Genomic DNA, 25,851 nt, shown 5'->3' with positions numbered 1-25,851 from the left:
GTTAAGTGGGGTGGTTGGGGTCGATTTCTGAAAAGGTCCATTTGCAAAGACTTGACTGGGGCAAGAGAGTGATCCGCGTGGCTGTATGGAAGGGAGAGTTGCAGGGGGAGGAGACAGCCATTGGGGTGAGGCAGGTGCTCGACTGGTGCCTGGAGACTAGTCTAGACTGAAGTTAGGTGAGCCTGAGGAAACCTGAGAGGAAACTGCTGGGGAAAAGAGAGCTCGATGGGGCAGGGCCTTGTAGGCCATGGCATTTGGTTTCTATTTTTATTTTATGATTTGTGCTTCTGGTCTCTTATTTAGATTGCTTCCTTACCCAGAGATCATAGATGATGATGATGATGAAGATCGTGGTTAATATTAACTATTTACTGAGTGCCAGGCACTTTTTAAAAACTGATTTTTGTTGATTTTCACAGAGATGATAGTGTTTTATATGTAAAATTTTCAAAATACTTGCTTTTCTCATTTCATTTTCTCAGTTCATCTATGCTAATTATTTCTTTGATAGTGTGAGGGGACCTAATTCTTTTCCTCTTCTTTTTTTTAAGATTTTATTTATTTATTTGACAGAGAGAGAGAGCGAGCAAGCACAAGCAGGGGGAGTGGCAGGCAGAGGGAGGGGCAGGCTCCCCGCCGAGCAAGGAGCCCAATTTGGGGCTCTATCCCAGGACCCTGGGATCACGACCTGAGCCGAAGGCAGACGCTTAACCAACTGAGCCACCCAGGCGCCCCTCTTTTCCTCTTTTTGATAGCCACTGTCTCTTCTCCACTAATAGCCATCCTTTCATTATCGATTTGTAATAACACCACCTTAGTTTTATATCAAATCCCATATATACATGGGCCTGTCTCTGCGCTCATTAATTCTGTTCTGTTGATCTATGTGTCTGTCCTTGAGCTGATATGACAGTTTGTTAGCAAAACTTACCATTAATCTTTGATATCTAGGAGGACAAATGTCTCTTCTTTTATATTTGTTTAAAGTTTGTTTGACTATTCTTGGTCCTTTACCTTCAGTATGAATTTTTTGGATCAACGTATCGAGGCTTATATGAACAAATCCTTTGGGATATTGAATGGAATTGTGTTGAATTTGTAAATGAATCTTGGAAGAATCGATGTTATCAGTGCTATTGGAAGTCTTTCCATCTGTTTTATTTAGGTCTTCTTTGATGTTCTTTAACAAAACTAAAATCTTTTTCTCACAGAGGCTTTTTGTTAGTTTTATTTCCAGAGATCTTATAGTTTTTATGGCAAGAAGGAATGGGCTTCATTTCTACTTAACATTTTTTTAATTGGTTGTCACTACTGTACAGACATCTACTGATTTTATAAATTGACCTTGTATTTAACAAACTTGTAAAAGTCTCTAAATGGTTTTATTCCTTTATCCATAGATTATTTTAGGTATCTCTAATTAAGCTATTAATTATCTGTAAATAACAGGATTTTTTTTTTTGCCTTCCTCTTTAATTTCTAAACTTCCTATTCATTATTTTCTCTCATCTATTTCATCAGTGAGAACTTCAACAATAACTGTTAAAAGAACCATAACAACAAGCATCCTTGTCCTGTTCCTGGTTTTAAAGGGGATGTTGTTAAGGTTTCACCATTAAATGTTATGCTTGCTCTAGGTTTTAGATTGATAGCTTTCTCTGGGTTTAAAACAGTCTTTTCTATTACTAATTTGCTAGATTTTTAAAATAAATTATTAATGGGTGTTTAATTTTTATCAGTTGCTTTTGTGCATCTCTTCAGATGATTTTATGATTTTTCTCCTTTAAAATGTGAATTTCAGAAATATTTTTTCTTATTTAATAATATTTTAAGTAGTAGAATGACATGGTTTAAAATCCAAACTGTAAAACTGACCTTATCCTCCAAACCTACTCTTCTTCCTCTCTTACTTTTTTGTTGTTGTTAAGAAAATTTTATGATTTTATTTTATCAGGAGGCATTGAAACATACAAACAAATCAGTATCTGGGCGGTGAGGCAGCTGCTTTCTCCTTCACTTCTTTGGGTTACTAGAGCAACTTGTCAGTAGATTAAAACAAAAAACAAAAAACAAGACAACCTTTTGCATTACTTAAATCTTTCCAAGGCATGCGCTGGTACAACACAAACTTCTCCTGTCAGATGCACCTAGTCTAGCATCCAAACATCATGCACAATACCTCGGTAGCAGCGCACTGCGCCCGCTCCCACCATGGCCCTGCTCATTTGTGTATGATATTTGGGGCATCTGGAGGAGTGTGAATAGTATCAGGAAGAGGAGGGAGGAGGAAACCCTGGCTGGGTGGAGGTCAGCCAAAATTGTGCAGGGCAAGCCTGAACATGTCATTGGTGCAAACCCAAGCATCATTGATGTTCTTTAATAGGAACATCTGGTGGAACCCCATGATGGGGTCTTCATCAACCTTGAGCTGGCCCACAGCCATGCTGATGATGCAGCTATCTGGCATGGGCTGATGGTCCTGTGCCGTGATGCTGTGCTGGATTTTCTGGAACGGAAGGCTAGACAACTTCTCCACAATGGCAGCTTTCCCCTGGAACTGCTGTCCTTCCCACGTAAGGCATGATGCATCAATATAAATTGCGCCTAGTTGGGTTCTGTCGTTACCAAATAACTGGTAGTAATGTTGAATGAAGCTGGATCCAATCTGCTCCCAAATTGGCTTGTCTCCCATTCTGGAGTGTCACCCGGCCTAGTTGAGACCTGAGAGGCTGGCATGATCCCTCACTTCCTTTTTTAAGGAATGGTACCATCCAGCCCAAAAACTTAGGAGCTGGTCTAGGCATCGCTCACATCTACTCTGTGACCAAGTCCTGTCCATTTTCTGCTTCTTAACACTTTTTCTCACCTCTCTATTCTTTTCTGGTTGCTTAGTCATTCTCCAAGTTCCCACCAGAGATGAAATTCATTTGTTTAAAATCCTTCAGTGGCTTCCTAATTCATGGGATCTGGAAGTTTGAGCCCCTTACTGTGCCCTAAGAAGGCCCTTCAGGAGCTGGCTCTTCTCCAGCGTACACCCCACTTCCCATACACCCCACTTCCCACTGATCCCCCGCAAACCAGTCATTCCATGGGGGCTTTCTAGTGCCTCCCTTTGTCCAGCTGTTCTCAGTTTTCTAGGCCCAACTCTGTGACTCCCAGATATCCTGACTCCCAGATAAAGCAGACCATTTAATCTTTGTACCTCGTCCTGTCCCATACAGATCTTAATCTTTTGACATTTTATGGTCTTTATTCACTTATATATTTATTTCCCCTACTAGACTTAGTATCTTAAAGGTAGTGACTAGTTATTTTATTCATCATTGTATCCCCAGCACAGTAAAGGTATTCAGTGTATATAGAAAGGGGTGAATGGATGAACAAGGAACAAGCAAACAGGCAATAATTGAAATAAAGGAGAAAGATTATTCCAGAAGGAAAATAATATAAGCTAAAAGTCCATAAAGATTTAACTGTTACAACTGTTAATTTCATTATCTATCTTGAGCCTGAGTGGAGCCTCCAGGAACTCCAGAAATATTTCTTATGATTGACTGATTGAAACAGACTTCTTTTTATCTGCAGTGTTTTACAACTTTGTTGCCATTTTCTGTCTTTCTGTTTTTATACAGAACTTTTTTCCATTTCCCTCTCATCTTTTTGGAGATTTTATTTTCCTATTTAAGTTCATTCATGCGTCTGGTCCGTAAATGCTGAGCACCTGCTTGTGGAGGCTCAGTGCACGTGCTGGTCTGCAGCGGACCCTTGAACAACACGAGTTTGAACTGTGCGTGTCCACTTATGTGTGGATTTTTTTATAGTACAGTATCGTAAGTGTGTTTTCTCCTCCTCGTGGTTTTTGTAATAACGTTTTCTCTAGTTTACTTTAAGAATACAGCATATAATACAACCATACAAAATATGTTAATCGACTGTTTATATCATTGGTAAGGTTTCCAGTAAACAGTAGGCTATTAGTAGTTAAGTATTTTGGGGAGTCCGAAGTTATATGTGGGTTTTTGACTGTCTGGGGTTGGTGCCCCCAAGCCTTGCATTGTTTAAAGGTCAACTGTAGTGAGAACCTGTCCCCACCCTGGAGAGTCTCTCTGGCTGGTTGGGGAACACAGACTTGTAAACAGACACATACAGCAGTGCTTTATATGGACATCCTAACTCTTCTCATTTTTTTACACTGTGACCCCCACCTTGTGAAGAAAGTTTGTTGTTTATTGGGGTTTTTGACAGTTGTGTTTGGTGAACAGGAGGATAAGTGGGAGCAATTGAGGATGGGGCGCTGGAAAGAGATTGTCTCCTATTTTATTTATCACCTTCTCTTCCTAGTTCCCAACTGTTAGTGTTGAAGAAGGATTCCCTTCCTCAGACTGGCAAAAAAACATATGACTAGGTTTTTGTGCTTTGGTTAGATTAGAAATTAGAAATTTAGGACGTGTAATTCCTATTGATTTTAAAGCAAAATTCAATGAGCTTGATTTTGCCATTGTTGAGTGATGATTTACTTGGTACTTGTTTTCTTCATTTTTCATGTTGAGGAGGAGATAAAGAAAAATGTGTCTCCGAGAACGATAATCTAGAAATTGAAATGTAATGCATTTATAATGGATTGTTTATAGCATGGGCGTTAGGAAATAGGACCAACTTACTATATAAGCCCTAGGTCTAACTTTTACTAAATGTTTGCCCCATGGTGTATCTGAATGTGGTTGAAAATTGATTAATGTTATATGTGAGGTTGATGGTAGCTATTAAATATCTGATTATAGTACTAGGTGATTAGAGCATCAAGGATAGAGTTAGGTTTCTAAACCAGTATTTTGAATAGAAAGGACTTAAATCCAAACCAGAATTTATTGTGGCACTGCCATAATTATAACTGAAGGCTTTAATAATAGACATATTAAAAACTCTTTTATTATGGAAATTATCAAACACACACAAAACTAGAACAGTACCATGAATTTCCATGTACTCATCACCTAGCTTCAATAACCATCAGTCTCTTGCTTTTCTTGTTCCATTTCTCCTCCAAATTTTTTTTGCTCAAGTACTAAATAAAAATTTAAGACCTATCATTTCACTCATAAATACTTAGGTATATATCTTAACAGATAAGGACTTTAAAAACATAAATGTAATATTGATATCATACCTACTAAAATTAACAGTAATCTAATGGTGCACTTTTAAAATTCAAATGAATATGTAATAAACAAAGTCCAACTAAAGGAATTTATCAGGTTCCAATTTACCAAGTGAGGAATAGTTTGGTTTTCTTTTAACCCCCAAGTTTAGTGGGGTTTTTTGTTGTTTTTATTTTAACTAGAAACATTTAAAAGTCATTGTACTCTCTTTTAACACAATGACAAAGTAAGTAATATGCCTGTTTTTAATGCATATTTTGTTTATTCTTGGGATACTTCACAATATACTTGTGCCCCCTCTGGGCCGGGCTCTGAGTGGTTGGAATGAATACATATGTCCAGTGAAACTCAGTATTTTTTTACTCAGGATGAACATTGCCCATTTCTTTTAAAAAGGAAAGCTGATAGGATGTCTTTTTTTTTTTTTTTTAAGATTTTATTTATTTATTTGAGAGAGAGAGAATGAGAGAGAGCACATGAGAGCGGGGAGGGTCAGAGGGAGAGGCAGACTCCCTGCCGAGCAGGGAGCCCGATGCGGGACTTGAACCAGGGACTCCAGGATCATGACCTGAGCCGAAGGCAGTTGCTTAACCAACTGAGCCACCCAGGCGCCCCTGATAGGATGTCTTTTGCATTATGTTTTATGAATAAAATTCAGAATCCCTAGTGCTAATGGTAAGATTGATACTCTAATACTCTAGTTCTAAGCCGAGCTTTGAATTCTTAGGATAAGGGAAGTCATTTCTTACGGCTTCTAACAAATAATACTTTTTTCACTGATCCTCTTTCAGGGATTTTCTTTGTGAGGCTTTTCAAACTTACTAGGAGTCAGTGCTTTGAGCCAAATCAAAGCTTGCTTCAGCCCTGGTAAGACTTAAATATTTTTTAAAAATGAGATTAGGGCAGACAGCTATTGTCATGCGTTTTACTCAGCTATACTGAACCATTAGTTGTCTGAACCAGTTGGAGTATTTATGAGGGAGGAGGGAGGCAGGGAGTGTTTGTGTCTACAGAGCATATATGTCTCTGTTCTGCTCTTTAGGGTACTTTGGATATACATTTACAACTTGTCATCACTCTGCTAGGCATTATAAGAAGCAAAAAGATGACTCCTTTTTTACACCAGATGGCTTTGTTAATACTTAACTTTAAAAACCCATTTAAATCTTAGTTTCTATTACTTCTTGGTTGAAGGGAAATCATGTGGCAGAAAGACCATGTAGACCATACATATTAGCCCCTTTTGTGGAAGACTTGACTGAAAATGGGAGGCCATTTTGTGTCCAGGTGTAGATTTTGAAGACTTGCCTTCTTACTATTAAAGTAAGATTTATAAAAAGAAGATAGTAGGTGGGGCGCCTGGGTGGCTCAGATGGTTAAGCATCTGCCTTTGGCTCAGGTCATGATCCCAGGGTCCTGGGATCAAGCCCCGCATCAGGCTCCTTGCTCAGCGGGGAGCCTGCTTCTCCCTCTCCTTCTACTGCACCCCCTGCTTGTGCTCTCTCGCTCTCTCTGTCAAAAAAATAAAAACTTTTTTTTTTTTTTTTTTTAAAAAAAGAAGATAGTAGGAAGGGAGAAATGAAAGGGGGGGAAATCAGAGGGGGAGACAAACCATGAGAGACTATGGACTCTGAAAAACAAACTGAGGGTTCTAGAGGGGAGGGGGGGTGGGAGAATGGGTTAGCCTGGTGATGGGTATTAAGGAGGGCACGTTCTGCATGGAGCACTGGGTGTTATATGCAAACAATGAACCATGGAACACTACATCAAAAACTAATGATGTAATGGGGGCACCTGGGTGGCTCAGTCGGTTAAGCGTCTGCCTTCAGCTTAGGTCATGATCCCAGGGTCCTGGGATCGAGTCCCACATCAGGCTCCCTGCTCAGCGGGGAGCCTGCTTCTCCCTCTGCCCCTCCCCCCACTTGTTCTCTCTCTCTCTCTCTCTCAAAAATAAATAAAATCTTTAAAAAACAAAAAAGAAAAAAAAACTAATGATGTAATGTATGGGACTAACATAATAAAATAAAATTAATTTAAAAAATAAAATAAGATTTATAGTGTAAAATAGCTTTCCTTAGACTCATTTTTTTTTTTTAAGCATATGGTTCTTCGCCTGTCCAGTCAAGTTCTGAGCTGTACATGCTCAAATTCTATTAAGTGCACTCTGAAGGATAGATGGGCAGGCAGATAGTAAACAGGGTAGAATGGGTAAACTAGAAAGGACCCAGAGAAATCATCTGCTAGGATGATTTCATTACCATGTAGGGTTATATCAAAACCACTCCAAAAAGCCAATCCTTTTCTGCAAAATTTCAAAGAGGAATATTTGTTCATTTGTTTAAAAGAATTTTTTTTAAAGATGATCCCCGAACCATGTACTGTGTTCAGTTCTCTCTTGAGCCGCCACCTTCAGTCTGGAGCAGCTTCTCGGTCTTTCTTGACTTTTATGAGCTTGATACTTTGGAAAATTGTGCGCTAGTTATTCACTAGAATGTCTCTCAATTTGAATTTGTCTGATGGTTTTGGTGGTTCCTCATAAGTAGATTTAGGGTATACATTTTTGACCAGAATATATCATAGAGATGATTCTGTATTTTTCCCATTGTATCCATTCTGTTGATGGAGTATGATTTTGATTTGTTTCATTACTGGTGATACCCACTTTGATATTTGGAATAGGGTCGTTCCTGCCAGGTTCTCCTTGCAAAGTTGCTCTATTCCTCTTTGCAACTAATAAGAGTTTTGTAGGGAGCTACTTTGAAATTATGTCAACATCCCATGCCTAATCAGTCTCAATTTATTTCATTTTTACCAATATGGACTCATGCTTTCCTATTTTATTCAGTACTCTATTTTGTTACAATCACTATTTATTTTAATGCTCAAATTTCCCTTTTTTGATCTTTGGGAGCTCCTTCAAGATGGTTTCTGTGTCCTTTGGATGTTCCCATTAGTCTTGGGCATAACTTGCTTTTGAAACAGTAAGATATCCGGGTCTTTTTGTGCTCCTGGTTCCTTTTAGTAGAAAATGCTATGTAGAAACCAAGATCTGTGTAGTAGATGTGCTCACCACGGAGGTATCATTACCTGTAGGCCTTCTCAGCAGACAGAACTTGGGAGTATGCCACATGCACATCCACACGCACATTTGCAACTCTATTTCTAACTATGTACCTGAAAACTCTGACTCTACACCATTATTTCCACTTGCAGTCTAGTACTGCAGGCTTCATTCCAGTTTTCTCTCGTTCCATTATTATAACTCCCTTCTCTGACATTGAGAAATCTGGATCCTTAACTTATTTGATCAATCCCTTTGTATGTACAAGTCTGCGATTTCTGCTGTCCCCCCACCCACCCACCCCCGCCTTATGTGGATGCCCTCCTCACCCTGCTCAGGCTGTAACTCCCCATGTTAGATTGCACTCTGCTCATGAACGTCTTCCGTGGGGGCTCCAACACACCCGTGCCAGGCTTCCTCACCATGTAAATGCTCTCCTTGCCTTTCTTAGGCTCTAATGTTCCTCCCAGGGCCACCCCCTTGCTTGGTTACCCTCCTCACTTTACTTGGCCCCACTTTGCTTGGGTGGACCTTTTCTAGGCCACCCTGCACTCTGTTTTCATGGATTTACACAAAAGGAAATTGGATGACTGACAAGTACTCAAGAATTTGCTTTAATAAATGGAAAATAGAGCAAAGATTCTCCGAATACGTTCCTAGACCAAGAGTATCTGCATCACTTGGGAACTTCTTAGAAATGCAGAATTTTAGGCCTCATCTCAGACTTACTAAAGCAAAAGCTCTGGGAATAAGGCCCAACAATATGTGCTTTAACAAGCCCTCCAGCAGATTCTGATGCACACTAGCGTTTGAGACCCATCGTCCTAGGGAGAGAGAGAGGCTCTTCTTAGTATTCCACTCTACGTCCAGGCTCTCTTGCATAATGAAGATTCCCTGATTGTTAAGTCTGCCTGGGGACCATTTTCAGGGTTTTGGAGGCATCTCAGCATTTTTGACCTTTCATCTGGGTCAGACTGGAATATTTCGTTCATTTTACTAACTTTGGAAAGCCTAATCCTCCAGGGAAAATTATGAACTTGTAGAAGAATTCAACTTTGTCTTTTTGGCTTAGAGACCTTCTAATAAGGCCTAACAGAAACAGTTAAAGCAGGAATCAGAAATGGTAACAGCAATATCAAAGCAACAGAGGTTGTACAGTTTTTGTTTATTTTAAGCTCACTTACATATAAGAATGTAAATTAATCAGCTATTAGTCTCTTATATTGGGTGTATTTTCTGCAGTTATCAAAAATATGCTACACAACCCTTGTACATTATTGGTAGGAATGTAAATTGGTATAGCCCCTATGGAAGAAAATATGGAGGTTCTTAAAATAGAACTTAAAAATAGAACTACCATATAATCTAGCAACCCTACTTGTGGGTATACATTCAAAGGAAGTGAAAACAGGATCTCAAGGAAATATCTGCACTCCCATGTTTTTTGTAGCATTATTCACAGTAGCCAAGATACGAAAACAATTTACGTGTCCATCAATGGATGAATAAAAAAGATGTGCTCCATATAATGGAATATTATTTAGCCATGAGAAAGAAGGAAATCCTGCCATTTGCAAAAAACATGGATGACCTTGGGGGCATTATGCTAAGTGAAATAAGTCAGAGAAAAACAAATACTGTATGATCTCACTTACATCTGAAATCTAAGAAAGCCAAATTCATAGAAATAGAGAGTAGATTGGTGGTTACCAGGGACATGGGGGTGGGGGAGATGGAGAGATGTTGGTCAAAGGGTTCATATGTCTAGTTGTAATATGAATAAGTTCTGGGGATCTAATGTACAATATGGTGACGACAGTTAACAAGATTGTATTATATATGTGAAAGTCACTAAGAAAGTAGATCTTAAATGTTCTCGTTACAAAAAAGAAGTGGTAATTATGTGACGTGTTGGAGTTGTTAGCTAATGCAGTGGTGGTTAATTATATTACAGTATATACATATACCAAATCAACATGTTGTAATGCTTAAACTTAAACAGTGTTATATGTCGATTATATCTCAATAAAGCTGGGTGAGAAATAAAGTCCTTAACATCTTCTAGAATATTAAAAATATGTGCCTCACAAATTTGACTTCTATAGACATGGAGGTTTACATTTCAAGTGAATAAGGCAGATTCTGTAGTAAAACAATTTGACAAGAAAATCTTACCTTTTTTTCTTGAATGGCATGAAAATATAAACAAAAATAAGTGTTATTTATGCTAGAGAACCAAGTCAATTCAGTATTACGGCCTTCACCTCAACTGGATTAGCCTAGAAATCTGTTCTTTGTTTAGATATATTCTTTATCCTTTAGCTTTTCTATCAGCAGGAAAGGATAATTTTCATAGTACCTGAATTAAAAATATTTTCAATTAAAATTAAAAGTTCCCTTAAAGTAAAGTCGATTTCCCTTCTTAAAAGGTGATTAATATTTCTGGTTTTTCACTCTATTGTCAAAGGAGACCTTTGTTACTGTTTTTCACAAAATCTTTATAAATGTTTCTGGTTCTCTGTTCTGAGTGCATATGCATAAAAGTTTTGAAAATATCTAGGTGTGTTACCTTTGACTTTTTTGGACTAGAAACAACAGATATATTAAATACATACCTGCTCAAATTTACAAAGTCTAGGAGATGAAGTAAATCACTTAATAATGGCTTTGGCTTAATTTTGTCTGGTCCTTATATATTTGTATTTGTAAATAGTCCCTTGAAAATATATCTCAGGGGGGCACCTGGGTGGCTCAGTCGTTAAGCGTCTGCCTTTGGCTCAGGTCATGATCCCAGGGTCTTGGGTTCGAGCCCCACATCGGGCTCCCCGCTCGGCGGGAGGCCTGCTTCTCCCTCTCCCACTCCCCCTGCTTGTGTTCCCTCTCTCGCTGTGTCTCTCTCTATCAAATAAATAAATAAAATCTTTAAAAAATATATATATATATATATATATATCTCAGGAAATTGTTAGCATTGAAAAAGGAAATTTGAGAAACTTTAGTACTCCAAAATTTATGATAATAGATTTTTAAATTTATGAATTTATCATTTGTGATTTCAACACTTTTATGAGATTCTCCTAAGAGCCATAACACTAACATTCTGTAATCTTGCAAAAGTACTAATTGTCAGTATATGCCCTATGAGTCTGGGTAAGGAGCAAGTCTTATGAGACCAGTGGTCTTTTTCAGCATCTAGATTTCAACTTAACTTTGCTTCTGGGTGGAAAACGTGTCCAAAGAGAAAACCAACCACTAGGGCTGATGAGAACACAAAGGCCAAGAAATTATGTTTTTTTAGCAAGAAAAGAGCAATTTGGATTAAGTTAAAGCATGCTTTAACTTGTCAGATTTCATAATACTTTCTATGTTATGCACCTAAATCACTGTATACTTTATAGAGACAACAAAGTGCTTCATAAAACTATTTTAATTATTATGGTAGCCAGGAAAAAATTGCTTACAAAAAGAGAAAGAAAAAACATTTACGGAGTATTGGAAGGTGCCACAACTTATCAATTATTTGGTTTCATATTTGTAGACTCACTTGGGTCCCAAGAAGTCACTTTCATTTTTTTCAAATATTAATCTGCATCTTATAGCTTAATTTATTTGTTACATCATAAGTGACACTTACAAAGTCTCAGGACAACCCTCATGTACATCAAGGTCTATAGTAGTGAAGGATGGGAAGGAGAGTTAACCATATTTTTTTAATAAGATTAATTATAAAATAGCAATACTTCATTTAAAAAAAGTTAGCTGGCAGTTAGAAACTCTGTCTTTTTCATAAACATTGGTATTACCGGTACCTGTACAAGATGATAAGTAGGTCCTCAATATGTGCTTCTTGATGTACACAGATTTTACTTGAATCAGCAGTGAAAACTGGATATCCTAACTTGGAGCTCCTCTGTAGTTTATCCTCATAATCTTGTTTTGGAAATATCCCCTTGGAGACTGTGGTAAGAATAAGAAACCCATATAGGCCCCAAAGGTCTATTCTAATATTCCTCCTTATCTTGCTGGCTAATGCTCTTGACACCATTCTGTTGAAGTGTATTAGATTATGTTCAGGTTTTGTATTTGCCTGAGGCATGTGTAAGTAGAAGCCAAGTTATAGTGAACAATTTGGAATAACAACCTCTCCATAAAGAGTGAAAAAGTACCTCAGAGATAGAATTAAGTTATGGGGGCGACTGGGTGGCTCAGACGTTAAGTGTCTGCCTTTGGCTCAGGTCGTGGTCCCGGGGTCCTGGGATCGAGCCCCGCATCAGGCTCCCGAGCCCCGCATCGGGCTCCCTGCTCAGTGGGAAGCCTGCTTGCTTCTCCCTCCCCCTGCTTGTGTTCCCTCTCTCACTGTGTCTCTCTCTGTCAAATAAATAAAATCTTTAAAAAAAAAAAAAAAGAATTAAGTTATGAACATGTAAAACAAAAAGAATTTTTCTTTTTTAGCCTTCCCATATGTTTAAAAGGATGGCATTCATTTCAGTTATTAATAAGGATATTTCCCTGTGAGCTTAAAGCTTATAACACAGATTTCCACCTATAAAACATCCTACATATATGTGTTCTAAAGTCTTTATGAGTAGAGGGGAAATGAGTAATCTTAGACAAGTTCTGGCCTGTCCTTTTTAATGACAGTAGCTAAAGAAACATGGGTACACATCTCTATTTGAACTCAGGAACCAAGGAGATTTGAATAGCAATACTCTATGTTTATGGAATTTTTTACCAATGCTGTAATTTTTTTTTTTTATAAATGCTATAATGTAAAATTGGTAGAATTTTTTTTACAAAAGTCTAGGTCTCTAGATATAGCTGACAATCTTCATATAGTTTCTTGTAATAAAATATAATTAAGTAGTGGGGCTTTTTTTGTTTTTGTTTTTTTTTTGTTTTAGAGAGCACACATGAACACAGGGGTGGGAGGAAGGGAGGGGCAGGGGGAGGGAGAGAGAGAATCTTAAGCAGGCTCCGTGCCCAGCACATAGCGCCACATGGGGCTCGATCTCACAACCCTGAGATCATGACCTGAGCCGAAATCAAGAGGTGGATGCTTAACCCCCTCAACCACCCAGATGCCCCTAATTAAGTAGTTTTTTAAAGTAAAGATCTCTCCTTACCCTCTTTCTCTTTCCTCCCTCAGTTTAATTAGTCCCTCCATACTTTTTCCATGTCCAACATTTGGAGGTTTGTGACATCACAGTGACTTGATGAGGCGCACTCTTCATTTCACTGCATTTCCTACCATAGCCATTTGTTTTAAAATGATATATAAGGGACATCTAGGTGGCTCAGTCGGTTAAACGTCTGACTCTTGATTTCGGGCCAGGTCATGATCTAGGGTGGTGAGATGGAGCCCCACATGGGGCTCCCATGCTGGGCAAGGAGTCTGCTTAGGATTCTCTCTTTCTCTCTCTCTCCCTGCTGGCCTACACGCACACACTCTCCCTTTCTCTCTCTCTCTGAAAATAAAATGATATATGATATTGAGGCACCTGGCTGGCTCAGTCTGTAGAGCATGTGACTCTTGATCTTGGCGTCATGGGTTTGAGCCCCCTGTTGGGTGTAGAGATTACTTTTATTTTATTTATTTTTTTCCCAAAATGATCTTTTAAAATTTATTTTATTATGTTATGTTAGTCACCATACATTACATCATTAGTTTTTGATGTGGTGTTCCATGATTCATTGTTTGCATATAACATCCAGTGCTCCATGCAATACATGCCCTCCTTAATACCTATCACTGGGCTAACCCATCCCCCCAGCCCTCCCCTCTAGAACCTTCAGTTTGTTTCTCTGAGTCCATGGTCTCTCATGGTTCGTCTCCCCCTCCGATTTCCCCCCCTTCATTTTTCCCTTCCTTCTCCTAATGTCCTCCATGCTAATCCTTATGTTCCACAAATAAGTGAAACCACATGATAATTGACTTTCTCTGCTTGACTTATTTCACCTAGCGTAATCTCCTCCAGTCCCATCCATGTCGATGCAAATGGTGGGTATTCATCCTTTCTGATGGCTGAGTAATATTCCATTGTATATATTGGACCACATCTTCTTTATCCATTCGTCTGTTGAAGGGCATCTTGGCTCTTTCCACAGTTTGGCTATTGTGGACATTGCTGCTATGAACATTGGGATGCATATGGCCCTTCTTTTCACTACATCTGTGTCTTTGGGGTAAATACCCAGTAGTGCAATTGCTGGGTCATAGGGTAGCTCTATTTTTAATTTTCTGAGGAACCTCCAGACTGTTTTCCAAAGTGGCTGTACCAACTTGCATTCCCACCAACAGTGTAAGAGGGTTCCCCCTTCTCCACAACCTCTCCAACATTTGTTGTTTCTTGCATGGTCAGTTTTTGCCATTCTAACTGGTGTAAGGTGGTATCTCAATGTGGTTTTGATTTGAATTTCCCTGATGGCTAATGATGATGAACATTTTTTCATGTGTCTCTTAGCCATTTGTATGCCTTCTTTTGAGAAGTGTCTGTTCATGTCTTCTGCCCATTTTTTGACTTGATTATTTGTTTTTTGGGGTGTTGAGTTTGAGAAGTTCTTTATAGATCTTAGATATCAGCCCTTAGAGATTACTTTTAAAAAATGACATGTGATATTGGAATTGTGAAAGATAGCAAAGTACTCAATCCAAAGGAGTGTACTTCCTCATCTAGTTAAACCGTTTCTGTAAACCATATACAGTAAATTATTTTTTTTAAAGATTTTGTTTATTTACGTATTCATTTATATTTTAGAGAGTGCATGTGAAAGGGGAGGGCAGTAAGGGAGGGAGAGGAAGAGGGAAAGAATCCCAAGCTGACCCCGCACCTAGAACAGAGCCTGAGATCATGACCTGAGGCCAAATCCAAGAGTCCATCACTGACACCCAGGCGCCCCTCCCCCTTATAAATTATTACAGTGGGGGAATTTATTAGGGAAAACATCATTTAAAAATTTTAATAGCCACGGGGCGCCTGGGTGGCTCAGTTGGTTAAGCGACTGCCTTCAGCTCAGGTCATGATCCTGGAGTCCCTGGATCGAGTCCGCATCGGGCTCCCTGCTCGGCAGGGAGTCTGCTTCGCCCTCTGACCCTATCCCCTCTCATGTGTTCTTTCTCTCTCAAATAAATAAATAAGATCTTAAAAAAAAAAAAGCACTTTAAAAAAATAAATACATAAAAATTTTAATAGCCGCAATATACTGTCATTGGCGGCTCTCAGCTGACATTCGAACAACTGCAGTCTGGGGGCTTTCCCTTTCAGCTGCTGGAGGTCTTTCAATTCCTGTTCCCATGGAAATGAGGAGGGCTGGACCTGCAGAAGGGAAGTGAGGGTTGAAATGCACATTTCCCCATACCTTATTTTTCTGGCCTCCTCACAGTTGCTATGGAAATGGGAACATAAATGCCACTTCACCCCGAGCTTTGGAGAGCAGTCATTCATGTGTAAACAGCAGTAGAGGGACGGGAAACAGGTATAAGAGAAAAGCCAATCTTAGGGTCTTTCCTTTACCTGTGTGTGGCCAAGCCTAATTTCAGATTATTCTCATTTGATCTACTCTGAGTATTCAAAATGATTCAGTTATTTTTTAGAAAGTTAGTTAGTTTGATATTACCCTTTTATCCACAATGAGAATTCTCTTACGATTGTCAGATATATATCTATTCTCCATGTGTTAAGCATTCACTATGCATGATGTTTTTACTTTTTTCTTATGTCTTCCCCCCACCCCCCTGCCCAAAATTAAAGAAATGAATTTCAATTTAGGGAAGAGCATCCAACTGCATAGCATAAGAAATCTCCCAAATAGTCTCATTCTCATGCACCGTTTCAGAAATTGCCCCACAGAGCAGAGGTAATTATTGGCTCTGTCAAACATATCAAGGAAAACTGCCATTTTTAATTGGTTATCACAATCTTCTCAGTTAGGTAACAAAAATATCCTATGTTAAGTGGATTTCTGTGTCTTTCCACTTACCAGCTCTATGTCATCACATACCTCCTGTAATACCCATACTCAAAGAAAATATATGGGCATAATCTTCATCTGTTTTTCTTATTCTAATGTTTTAACTAATTAACAAACTCCACTTGAACCACCAGACATTAAGAATATGCTTAACTGGGCGCCTGGGTGGCTCAGTCATTAAGCGTCTGCCTTCGGCTCAGGTCATGATCCCAGGGTCCTGGGACCAAGCCCCACATCGGGCTCCCCGCTCTGCGGGAAGCCTGCTTCTCCCTCTCCCACTCCCCCTGCTTGTGTTCCCTCTCTCACTGTGTATCTCTCTGTCAAATAAATAAAATCTTTAAAAAAAAAAAAAAAGAATATGCTTAACTGAACAAATCGGCTTTAGGCATTGACTAAGTATTCAGCTTTGTGTTAGGTGGAAGCACGTAGATACCAAGTTTAAATAAGGAAGGGTTTTGGTGTTGGTTTTGGTTTTTTTGCCTTCAGGTATCCTAATCAGGAAAATTCATACCCCAGGAAAAGCTCCTTACCAGCCATATGTGATGATTAAATGAGTGGTATAGACAAATTCTGAAGAAGTTTAAGGAGGGGAGGGCTCATTGGGCCTAACTGAAATGACAGGACAGACTTGCTTTAGACTTTTCTGCTTCTCATGGGCCTCCCTTTCCATTTCTCCTGTCATCTTCTTCACAAAGGCCTTTTCTCCTGATCTGTTTGTTTTTTTTTTTTTTTTTTAAGATTTTATTTATTTATTTGACAGAAAGAGAGGCAGCGAGAGAGGGAACACAAGCAAGGGGAGTGTGAGAGGGAGAAGCAGGCTTCCTGCGAAGCAGGGAGCCCGATGCGGGGCTCAATCCCAGGACCCTGGGATCATGACCTGAGCTGAAGGCAGACGCTTAATGACTGAAGCCACCCAGGCACCCTCTCCTGATCTGTTTTTTAAAACTTCCTAAATATTCTTTCAATTGCCACCTTCCTCCTTTTCTTCACCCTCCCTCCTAATTTAGTGTAGATACACCATCTCCAGATGAACGTTCTTACCAGCACAGTTTCAATCCTTCTATCCCCTTGCCACCTCAGTGACCTCTTACCATTACTGGAACAAAAGTTTTTCAAAGATAGCTCTAAGGTCAAATATTCTGTTTCCTAAGCCCTATAAGCTACTAACACAATCAAAACATTTTTAGCATTTTAGGTTCTTCCGTCTTCCAAATTGCCTCTCACATCCAGAATGGACCCGAACATCTGTTAAGACCATGTGCCCGATTTTTATTTCAGAAAATATGGTCACTGAAGTAGCAACTACCAAAATAGATTCCTGCTTTCATCAACTGGTGGTGACCTAGATCTGATGAACTGGCTTTGGTGCCTTCTTTCCAGCCTGCTCTGCAGATGCCGAACACCAGGGTCTCTAGCTCCTCGCCCGGACAACTGCTTAGCACAGTTAGCAGGCCCACACTTCAGCTCCATACTTTTGCTTACAGCAGTTTCCTTCTGCTTTCCTTTATGGAATGAGGAAAGAAATAAGCAATAATGAGCTGTTTTTTTCTTTATCTTGTTCCTCTCTGTACCTATTACAGTTCTACCTACTATTTGTTATATACTCTCTGCAATTTACATTAAAATACTCCAACCTACACAGTGTGATAAAATGTGTGTTAAAATACTCCAACAAATAAAATATTTTTAAAAGGGGGTGGTGCCTGGGTGGCTCAGTCGGTTAAGTGTCTACCTTCGGCTCGGGTCATGATCCCAGGTTCCTGGGATCAAGCCCCGCATCGGGGCTGGGAGCCTGCTTCTCCCTCTGCCTCTGCCACTCTCTCTCTCTCACACATAAATAAATAAAATCTTTTTAAAAAATTAAAGTACTCCAACTGTGTGATAAAATGTGTGTTAGTTATAGTCTGCACTTTGGACTTGATTAATATTTCAAGCACTCTGATATGGGAATACAGTCTAGGGTTAGTCGGTTGGCATTGGAAAAAACCCTAATCAGGAGGTAACTACTGTAAATTTATCCTACTTATATTTAAATCTACACCAGAGGGTTTTCTAATTAGCATAAAGGATGTCAAATAATTTTAAATTGGATTGGCTAGAAATATTACATAGGCCCCTCTAGCCTTGCATGGATCACATGGACAATTCTGGCAGGCCAGGCCGTCTTACACCTACAGAACAGCACCCGACGCAGAGCACTCTGGGCTTGCTTTCCACCTGCAAATGCTGCTTTCTCCCTGGTGGAAAGATAGTGGGGAGGAAACCTGTGGCCTTGCTTATGTCCAGTCCTTGGAGGCTACTGATACCAAAAAAAAAAAAAAAAAAGGGAGGGGAGGAAGAAAAGGAAGAAAGATCCTGACACTTGTGAATGGTCAATAGCAAAATCTCCCCCGGGGACAATGCTTACAGGCTAGCTCCTCCTTAGAGTTTGTCCTAAATTTCCTGGTGAGTTTGTGAAAACATTCTCCTCTAAACCATAAGAGCAGGAGGCTTCTGTTTCCATGATGGTATTAATCAAATTTAAAGTTTATTTTGAATTTCTTGATGAAATTGTTGTGTCCTAGCTGTCTTTGTATCCCAGAGCATTTGGCACAGTGTCTTGCACAAAGTAGGTATTTGTGGAATTAATGAGCACATACATGTACTTCTTACTTCTGTAAGGAACAGATCCAGCATTGGGTCATGGGGACCCTGAGAGCCAATATGTGGGTTCCAGAGTTCCATTCATTAGGTGTTCACAGTTCTCAGGGAGTCAGTAGGAGCTGTCCATAACCATGGTGGCTCTAGCTGGTCATCAGTACAAAGATGTGCAGCATGGTCATCAACAGCAAAGGAAAGTAGCGCTGTCTGTGTCATCTCCTTTCAGAAATTCATACCGAAATGTATATCTCATTTCTGTTCCTGACAATTCTGACTCTAGATATAAAGATGGAAAAATCTTTAGGAAAATTATTTTTCTTGTGTATCTCTTAGCCAGTTTGAGGCAGATATGATACATGGCTAACTGAGTAGATAAAAAAGGTTAAAGTGACAGCAGAAAACCTGGGAGGAAAAAGGGCATAAGTATAGCATATAGATTTTTTTTTAAAGATTTTACTTGTTTATTTGACGGAGAGAGACAGCAAGAGAGGGAACACAAGCAGGGGGAGAGGGAGAGGGAGAAGCAGTCCTCCTGCCAAGCAGGGAGCCCGATGTGGGGCTCGATCCCAGAACCCTTGGATCATGACTGAGCTGAAGGCAGACGCCCAACGACTGAGCCACCCAGGAGCCCCTAGCGTATAGATTTTTAAAACAAAGCAAAATGAAACAGTGCTAGTCAAATGGTAATATAGTATAATAGTTCAGCGAGGGCTTTGGACCTTGGCTTCCTGGATTGGAATGAATCCCCACCTTGCTAGCTGTGTGACCTTGGGCAAGTAAGTTATTTAACCTCTCTGGGTCTCTGTTTTCTTCTCCTTAAAGTGAGGATAATAATAGCACCTACCATGGGGCTCCTGGGTGGCTCAGGTGGTTGAGCGTCTGATTCTTGGCTGGCTCAGGTCATGATCTCCGGGTCATGGGATCAGCCCCACCTCAGGCCCTGCGCCACGGGGGAGTCTGCTTCCCCTCTCCCTCTCCCTCTGCCCTCTCCCCTGCTCGTGCATGCTCTCCCTCTCTCTCTCTCAATAAATCTTTAAAAAATAATAATAGCACCTACCTCATTATGTGAGGCTAAAATAAATTAATACATCTCAAGCATATAGCATTTGGTGCCTGGCATATAGGAAGTGCTGGGTATGTTTGCTATTTCTATAGTGATATGGCCAAATCATGGCTCTAAAGGCAGAAGAAGACTAATTTCAATCTGTTTACCTCAAGTGAATAATCTTCATGCCTTGAGTCTCCCACAAATTGGTGCTTACACTCTCATGTGAAACTTACCACATTCTACCCTAAGTTACAGAATTATTTGTAAGCTCCTTAAAAGCAAAGACTGTCTTCTTTGTCTTCCTCTTAGCACCCAGAAGAGTGCTTACATAACAGCCTGGCTTATACAATAGCTCTTTAATAACTGTTTGGGGAACTATAAAGGAGACAGAGCAGGTTGGTCCCTGAGGTTGGTCCCTGGAGGCCCTGTTCCTTGGGTTTATGCCTGTGTGCCTCCCATATTTCTTCAGCCTCAGCTAGCCTTTTCTGTCCCGCTGGTGCTTCAGCTGGCCTATGGTCCCTCAGACTGGCCCTCTTTTCCAGAGTCAGCTTCGTGGGCATGCGGCCAGTCCAGTTGCACAGGTCCCTACACTTGGTTGAATGCTCTACCATCTTGAAATTACCACTCTTTAAACAGGGGTCTCAATTTTCATTTTGTACTTGTCGTGGCAAATTATGGAGCCAGTCTGGCTCTTTCCCATCCTGTGCTCTTTGTTCCCCCTCTGCTGGGAACACTTATTCTCCCCACTCTTCACTGGCTAACTTACTCCTCACGTTCATTGTCACTCCTTGGAGATGCAATCAGAATTAGAGCCGCAGGCGCCATCATCCCTCCATCTTTACGCTTCCCTCGCAGCACTTAGCTTACTTGTAAGGGCAGCGTTGATTTAAATCATGTGATTATTTCTCTAAAGACTCTCTCCCCACCAGACTGTTCCTGGATGGCTATGCCTGCTACATAGGAGGTAGTCCATAAACATGTGTCGAATGAGTGAGTGAATGGATGATTTTTAAAAATGCAAAGTAGGGATGAGTTTTCCTTCCCATGTTCAAAAGTGATGTATACAAATGGCAAAGCGGCCATCATGCAGGATGATCCTCTGCTGCTGTGGACTAATCAACTTTACTTCCTGCCTTTAAAGGCAGATGAATACAGGAAAAGCTCCCATTTCTCTCTCTTTCCCACTGTTTTGTCCCTCTCAGTCTGGTAAAGTTGAATCTTTCTAAAGACAGAATTATTCAGATTGTCTCAGCGTATTAGTCTTGAATTAAATGTCTTACAGCACAAACATCTACAGCCTTCCACCTACTATGAGAACTCTTAGCAAGAGATATGTATTTACTTTTGTTCTAATTGCCAACAACAACTGACACAAAAGTACTGTTTCGGATTTCTTTGCATTCCGTGCTGCAAAGGTCGTTATTATTATAATGAACATAGCATTTGATTATAATAAAGAACAGTGTCCTGCTTGGTTCTCTTGCCATTCCTTCTCTCCCATATCATTGTCTAGTTTTAAATAAGCTTGATTAGCTTGCTTTGAATGCATAGCTATATCAGCTTTCTGCAGCCCAGTTTTGGGACTACATCTGGTTAATCTACTCCCTGGAATCAGACCAGCACCATTCAACATGTAACCAGATTTAGGGTATTACATACCATCTTACCGTCTTAATTTTTAGCACTCGGTAGTCATTCTGTTATTTCCTAAGCACTATAATAAAAAATTTAAGTGATAAATTTCTAACTAAAACTTACTTAGAAGTGGAATTTTACTTAAGATATTTCAGTGGATGTTGAGCGTCTCTCCCCAAAATCAAAGAAATAAGAAACATCCATTATGGTATACTAACTTTTTTTTTAAATTTTTTAAAATTTATTTATTTGACAGAGAGAGACAGCAATAGAAGGAACACAAACAGGGGGAGTGGGAGAGGGAGAAGCAGGCTCCCCGCTGAGCAGGGAGCCCGAAGTGGGGCTCAATCCCAGGACCCTGGGATCATGAACTGAGCCGAAGGCAGACGCTTAACGACTGAGCCACCCAGGCGCCCCTGGTATACTAACTTAAGATATTATTGCTTCTTAATTTTTACAAAGAGAAAATAACAGAATTTTCATAATTCAATCTAAAGTTGAGGATATAATGGGTGCCTGGGTGGCTCAGTTGGTTAAGCGTCTGCCTTCAGCTCAGATCGTGATCCTGGGGCCCTGGGATCGAGTCCCTCATCGGGCTCCCTACTCAGCGGGGAGCCTGCCTCTCCCTCTGCCTGCCCTCCCCCTGCTTATGCTCTCTCTCTCTCGCTCATCTCTCTCTCTAATAAATAAATAAAATCTAAAAAAAAATAAAGAGGATACAGTGAGATAAGAATTCTTACTACTAAAAAGATAAACAGGCAAATGTCTTTTTTTTTTTTTCTCTCCTTCAAGTGCAAAGAATCTGAGAAAAATAGATTTAAAAGCCAGTATAGTTGTGCTAGTGAACAAGCTGCAGGTGTTGCATGTGGGTGCAGAAAAGAACTGGGCAGTTTTTGTACAAATCAGGATGAGAAGCTGTGGGGACAGAAAGAAAGAAATCCAAGAAATCATACACAGAGAAGAAAGGCATTCTCAATGAAACAATAGGCCTCAAAAAATGTTCCATCTAAGCGCTGCCTGTTCCCAGTACCTGAAGTTAATTTGCTTTACCCTGTAAATCTCCTGAGTGGTTTCTGCCTCAGTACTTTTCTTCAGGTGGCTGGGAGAGGAGGAAAATACAGGATTTCAGTCTGCCGCCTCTTGAGACTTTATAAAAATTCTATACAGGCTTCTCCCAGAGTTAAATCCCTGGTTCAACCACCCTAGGGTCTGTTTGACCTTCTCTTTTTTCTGGCTTGCCCAGAAAATTCGGGGTGAAGGTGTTTATACTTTTCTGAGCTCCTACTTGATGCTAGGTAATATGGCTGATATCTTAGGTTCGTTACCTCCTACTCGTGTGTTAAAATAGTATCTCCGCCATCCTGCAGTTGACTAGCTGGGTTACTGATGAGAAGGGCCCTGGGTTTGAGAGCTGTGTGTTCCGGATAGTGACAGGCAGTGTAAAGGACAGGCATGGAACATATTGCAAGTATGGCTTGACCTTGGAGCCAGAAGGCCTGTTGGGTCAGTCATTATTATGGTCCCTTTTCATGTTACTTGGTTTTCCTCAGTATATTTATTTGATAGCTATGAGTACAGTAGACCCAACTCAACTTTGTGAGGCTTACATAATACAAAGTATGTTAAGTGCTTAGCCCAGTGCCCTGGCCTGCATTATGCGCTCAATAAAAGGAGGTGGTCACAGTAGTTGTGATTTGTGTTACCCTCATTTTAAAAAATAAATAATTGAAGCTCTGAATAAGAGGTTTAAGTGATTCATTTCTAGAATTACATAGGTAGTATTTGACAGAGAAGGATTTCAAATGCAAGCCTATTTAACCCTAAACTACTCTACATATAATATTGAAGAGAAACTCTATTGCTCAAATAATTATTCTTGAAGCATATGATTTTTCCTTATCTATCTGTCTATTTAAAGTGGGCTCCATGCCCAGCCTCACAACCCTGAGATCAAGACCTGAACTGAGATCAAGGGTCGGACTCTTAACCAACTGAGCTACACAGGCACCCCAATTTTTCCCTTTTAAACTTCATTGTGTCCTTACAGCCGAACTGTTTATATAATAGAGTCTTGAAGTATTTTCAAACATTAAAAATAGTCCTTCCTGATATTACAAATTTATTCTCTCCTAAAGTTTATTTATAAATTGGTTGTTTGAAACACAGAATGGATATTCCCTTAGAAACTGGTGATTATGTTCTCAGGCCAGTTCATTAAAAGCCTCTCTAGCTTGTGCCCCACTCCCTTAGCACTTGATAAATTCCATGGTTTTCAAATGGAGAATACAATATAGCAGAATTGCCTGAGGTTTATAAAATTAGAGGTGCCTGATCATACCTTAGACCTTCCAATTAGAATCTTGAGGTGAATATGCTGAATCCATCCCAACAGAAGCAATAGCATACTCAAAATCCCGAGATAGGACAGAATATGATGTGCAGAAACAAGTAAAAGAAGCCAGTATGTCTACAGTAGAGACTGGTGACCCCTTAACTCTTTTGATTATGCATCCCTGTCAGTAAAAGTAATTTAAGCATATACTTCCAATATACATATTCCAATATACATATTCATTTTTTAATAAATTAATGGGCACACAAAATAGACATTTTAAGAAGATCAGGTTAAAAAAACAGAAAGAAAGAAGGAAAGAAAGAAAGCTGGTTAAAAAATAGAACCTAGAGGGGCACCTGGGTGACTCAGTTGGTTAAGCGGCTGACTCTTGATTTTGGCTCAAGTCATGATCTCAGCGTCCTGGGATTGAGCACTACATTGGGCTCCTTGCTCAGCAGGGTGTCTGCTTCTCTCTCTCTCCCTCTGCCCCTCCCCCTGTGTGCACTCTCTCTCTCAAATAAATAAAATCTTTAAAAAAAATAGAACTAAAAATTCTAATAATTGCCTTTTGCATCTATTTGGATCCTTTCATGTACTTCCTGGGATGGTTGAACCCCAATTTTGCAAAATACAGACATAGAGAGTGAGAGGGGGAAAGTAGATAGAGACCAGATCCTATAGGACCAGCAGAGTTATGTCAGGTATTCCTCTCTTTGTCCTAAATGCAACAGGAAGCAATTGAAAAATTCAGGAAGAGGAAAGATAACAGATTTGCATTCTGAAAAAACATTGGCTGCCCTATGGAAAAAAGTTTTGGAGTAGAGCAAGGACAGATACAGAGAGCCCAGTTTGGAGCTTCTTGCAGTGATGAAAGGGGATTATGGCTTGAACTTGGGCAATGTCATTAGGTTCAAAAGAAGAAGACAAGCTAGGAGACATTTGGAGGCATGTTCTGTAGAATCTAGTGATTGATTTCATGATCCTTGGTCAGGGGAGGGGTCACAGACGACTTTGGGGTTTCTGGCTTGAGCATCTGGATGGAAGACGAACAGTGGGAGGACTGGTTGGGGTTAGACAGTGGGTGATGTGTCCAGGTTTAAAATGTCTCCTATGTGAAATATCTAAAAGATGATATGAAGTTAGCAGGTGGATAGGTAGGTTGAGTTCAGCTAGAAACTATAAAATAGAAGTTGTCAGCATTTGGATAGTAAAGAAATTACTCCACCTCCAAATGTCATTTATTGATAGGAAAGCTCATGCAGAATACCAAGGAGGTCCATAAAAAAAAGTAAATGAGATTAGATTCATAGGACTGGAGATGAGAAATTAGAAATGAATAGTTAAGCAGTTTCTATAAAATGCCACGGTTTCTTAAATCTGCTACAGCATGGGGAACAGACAGCTTATATTAGAATGTGGTAAAGAAATTAGAAATTGGTATTTCAGAAGCTTTCATAGATACTTTGATGAGCATACTACATTCAGGATTGAGCTATGAATGTTGGAAAGTGACTTGCATCATACAATTATTCATTAATGAGTCCAGAAATCTGTCACAGGTGTGTGCACCATTAGGCTTGAGTCATTGGAAAGCTGAACATGCCGGATGAGATGAGGCAGGTGCCACACTGCAGACTATGATGTGTGAATTCAGGAAGAGAATGCCTAGTAATTTGATTCTGTAAGCCTCAGGAGCTATGTTAGTGTTACAAGAGATAAGTACTTTCCTTGTACCCGCCCCCTTAAGCCATTATATTCCTTACTAGAATACAACTTGCCAGAGGCAGAGGATGGAGGGTGGGCGAAATGGGTAAAGAGGGTCACAAGGTACAAACTCCCAGTTATAAAATAAATAAGTCCTTAGGGAAATAATGTACAGCATGGTGAGTGTAGTTAATAATGCTGCATTGCACATTTGAAACTTGCTAAGAGAGTAGATCTTCCAAGTTCTCATCACATAAAAATAATTTGTGTAACTATATAGGAGACAGATGTTAACTAGACT

At 39.8% G+C, this 25,851-nt stretch overlaps 2 protein-coding genes across 8 annotated transcripts in view; one reads left to right on the top strand and one right to left on the bottom strand.

Annotated features, from left to right (window-relative positions):
• RABGAP1L (RAB GTPase activating protein 1 like) overlaps positions 1–25,851 on the top strand; it is a 769,071-nt gene that overhangs the window by 703,795 nt on the left and 39,425 nt on the right. The window lies entirely within an intron of this gene.
• Positions 1,874–2,692, bottom strand: LOC118014448 (nuclear transport factor 2-like). The gene has a single exon (XM_035010766.1). It carries the CDS (start codon positions 2,690–2,692, stop codon positions 2,309–2,311), a length of 384 nt encoding a protein of 127 aa, XP_034866657.1. The 3' UTR covers positions 1,874–2,308.

This window comes from Mirounga leonina, unplaced genomic scaffold, assembly GCF_011800145.1.
Source record: "Mirounga leonina isolate KUSES-001 unplaced genomic scaffold, KU_Mleo_1.0 Mir_154, whole genome shotgun sequence".
NCBI classification, from domain to species: Eukaryota; Metazoa; Chordata; class Mammalia; order Carnivora; family Phocidae; genus Mirounga; species Mirounga leonina.
This window is presented reverse-complemented; position numbering and strand designations above follow the sequence as displayed.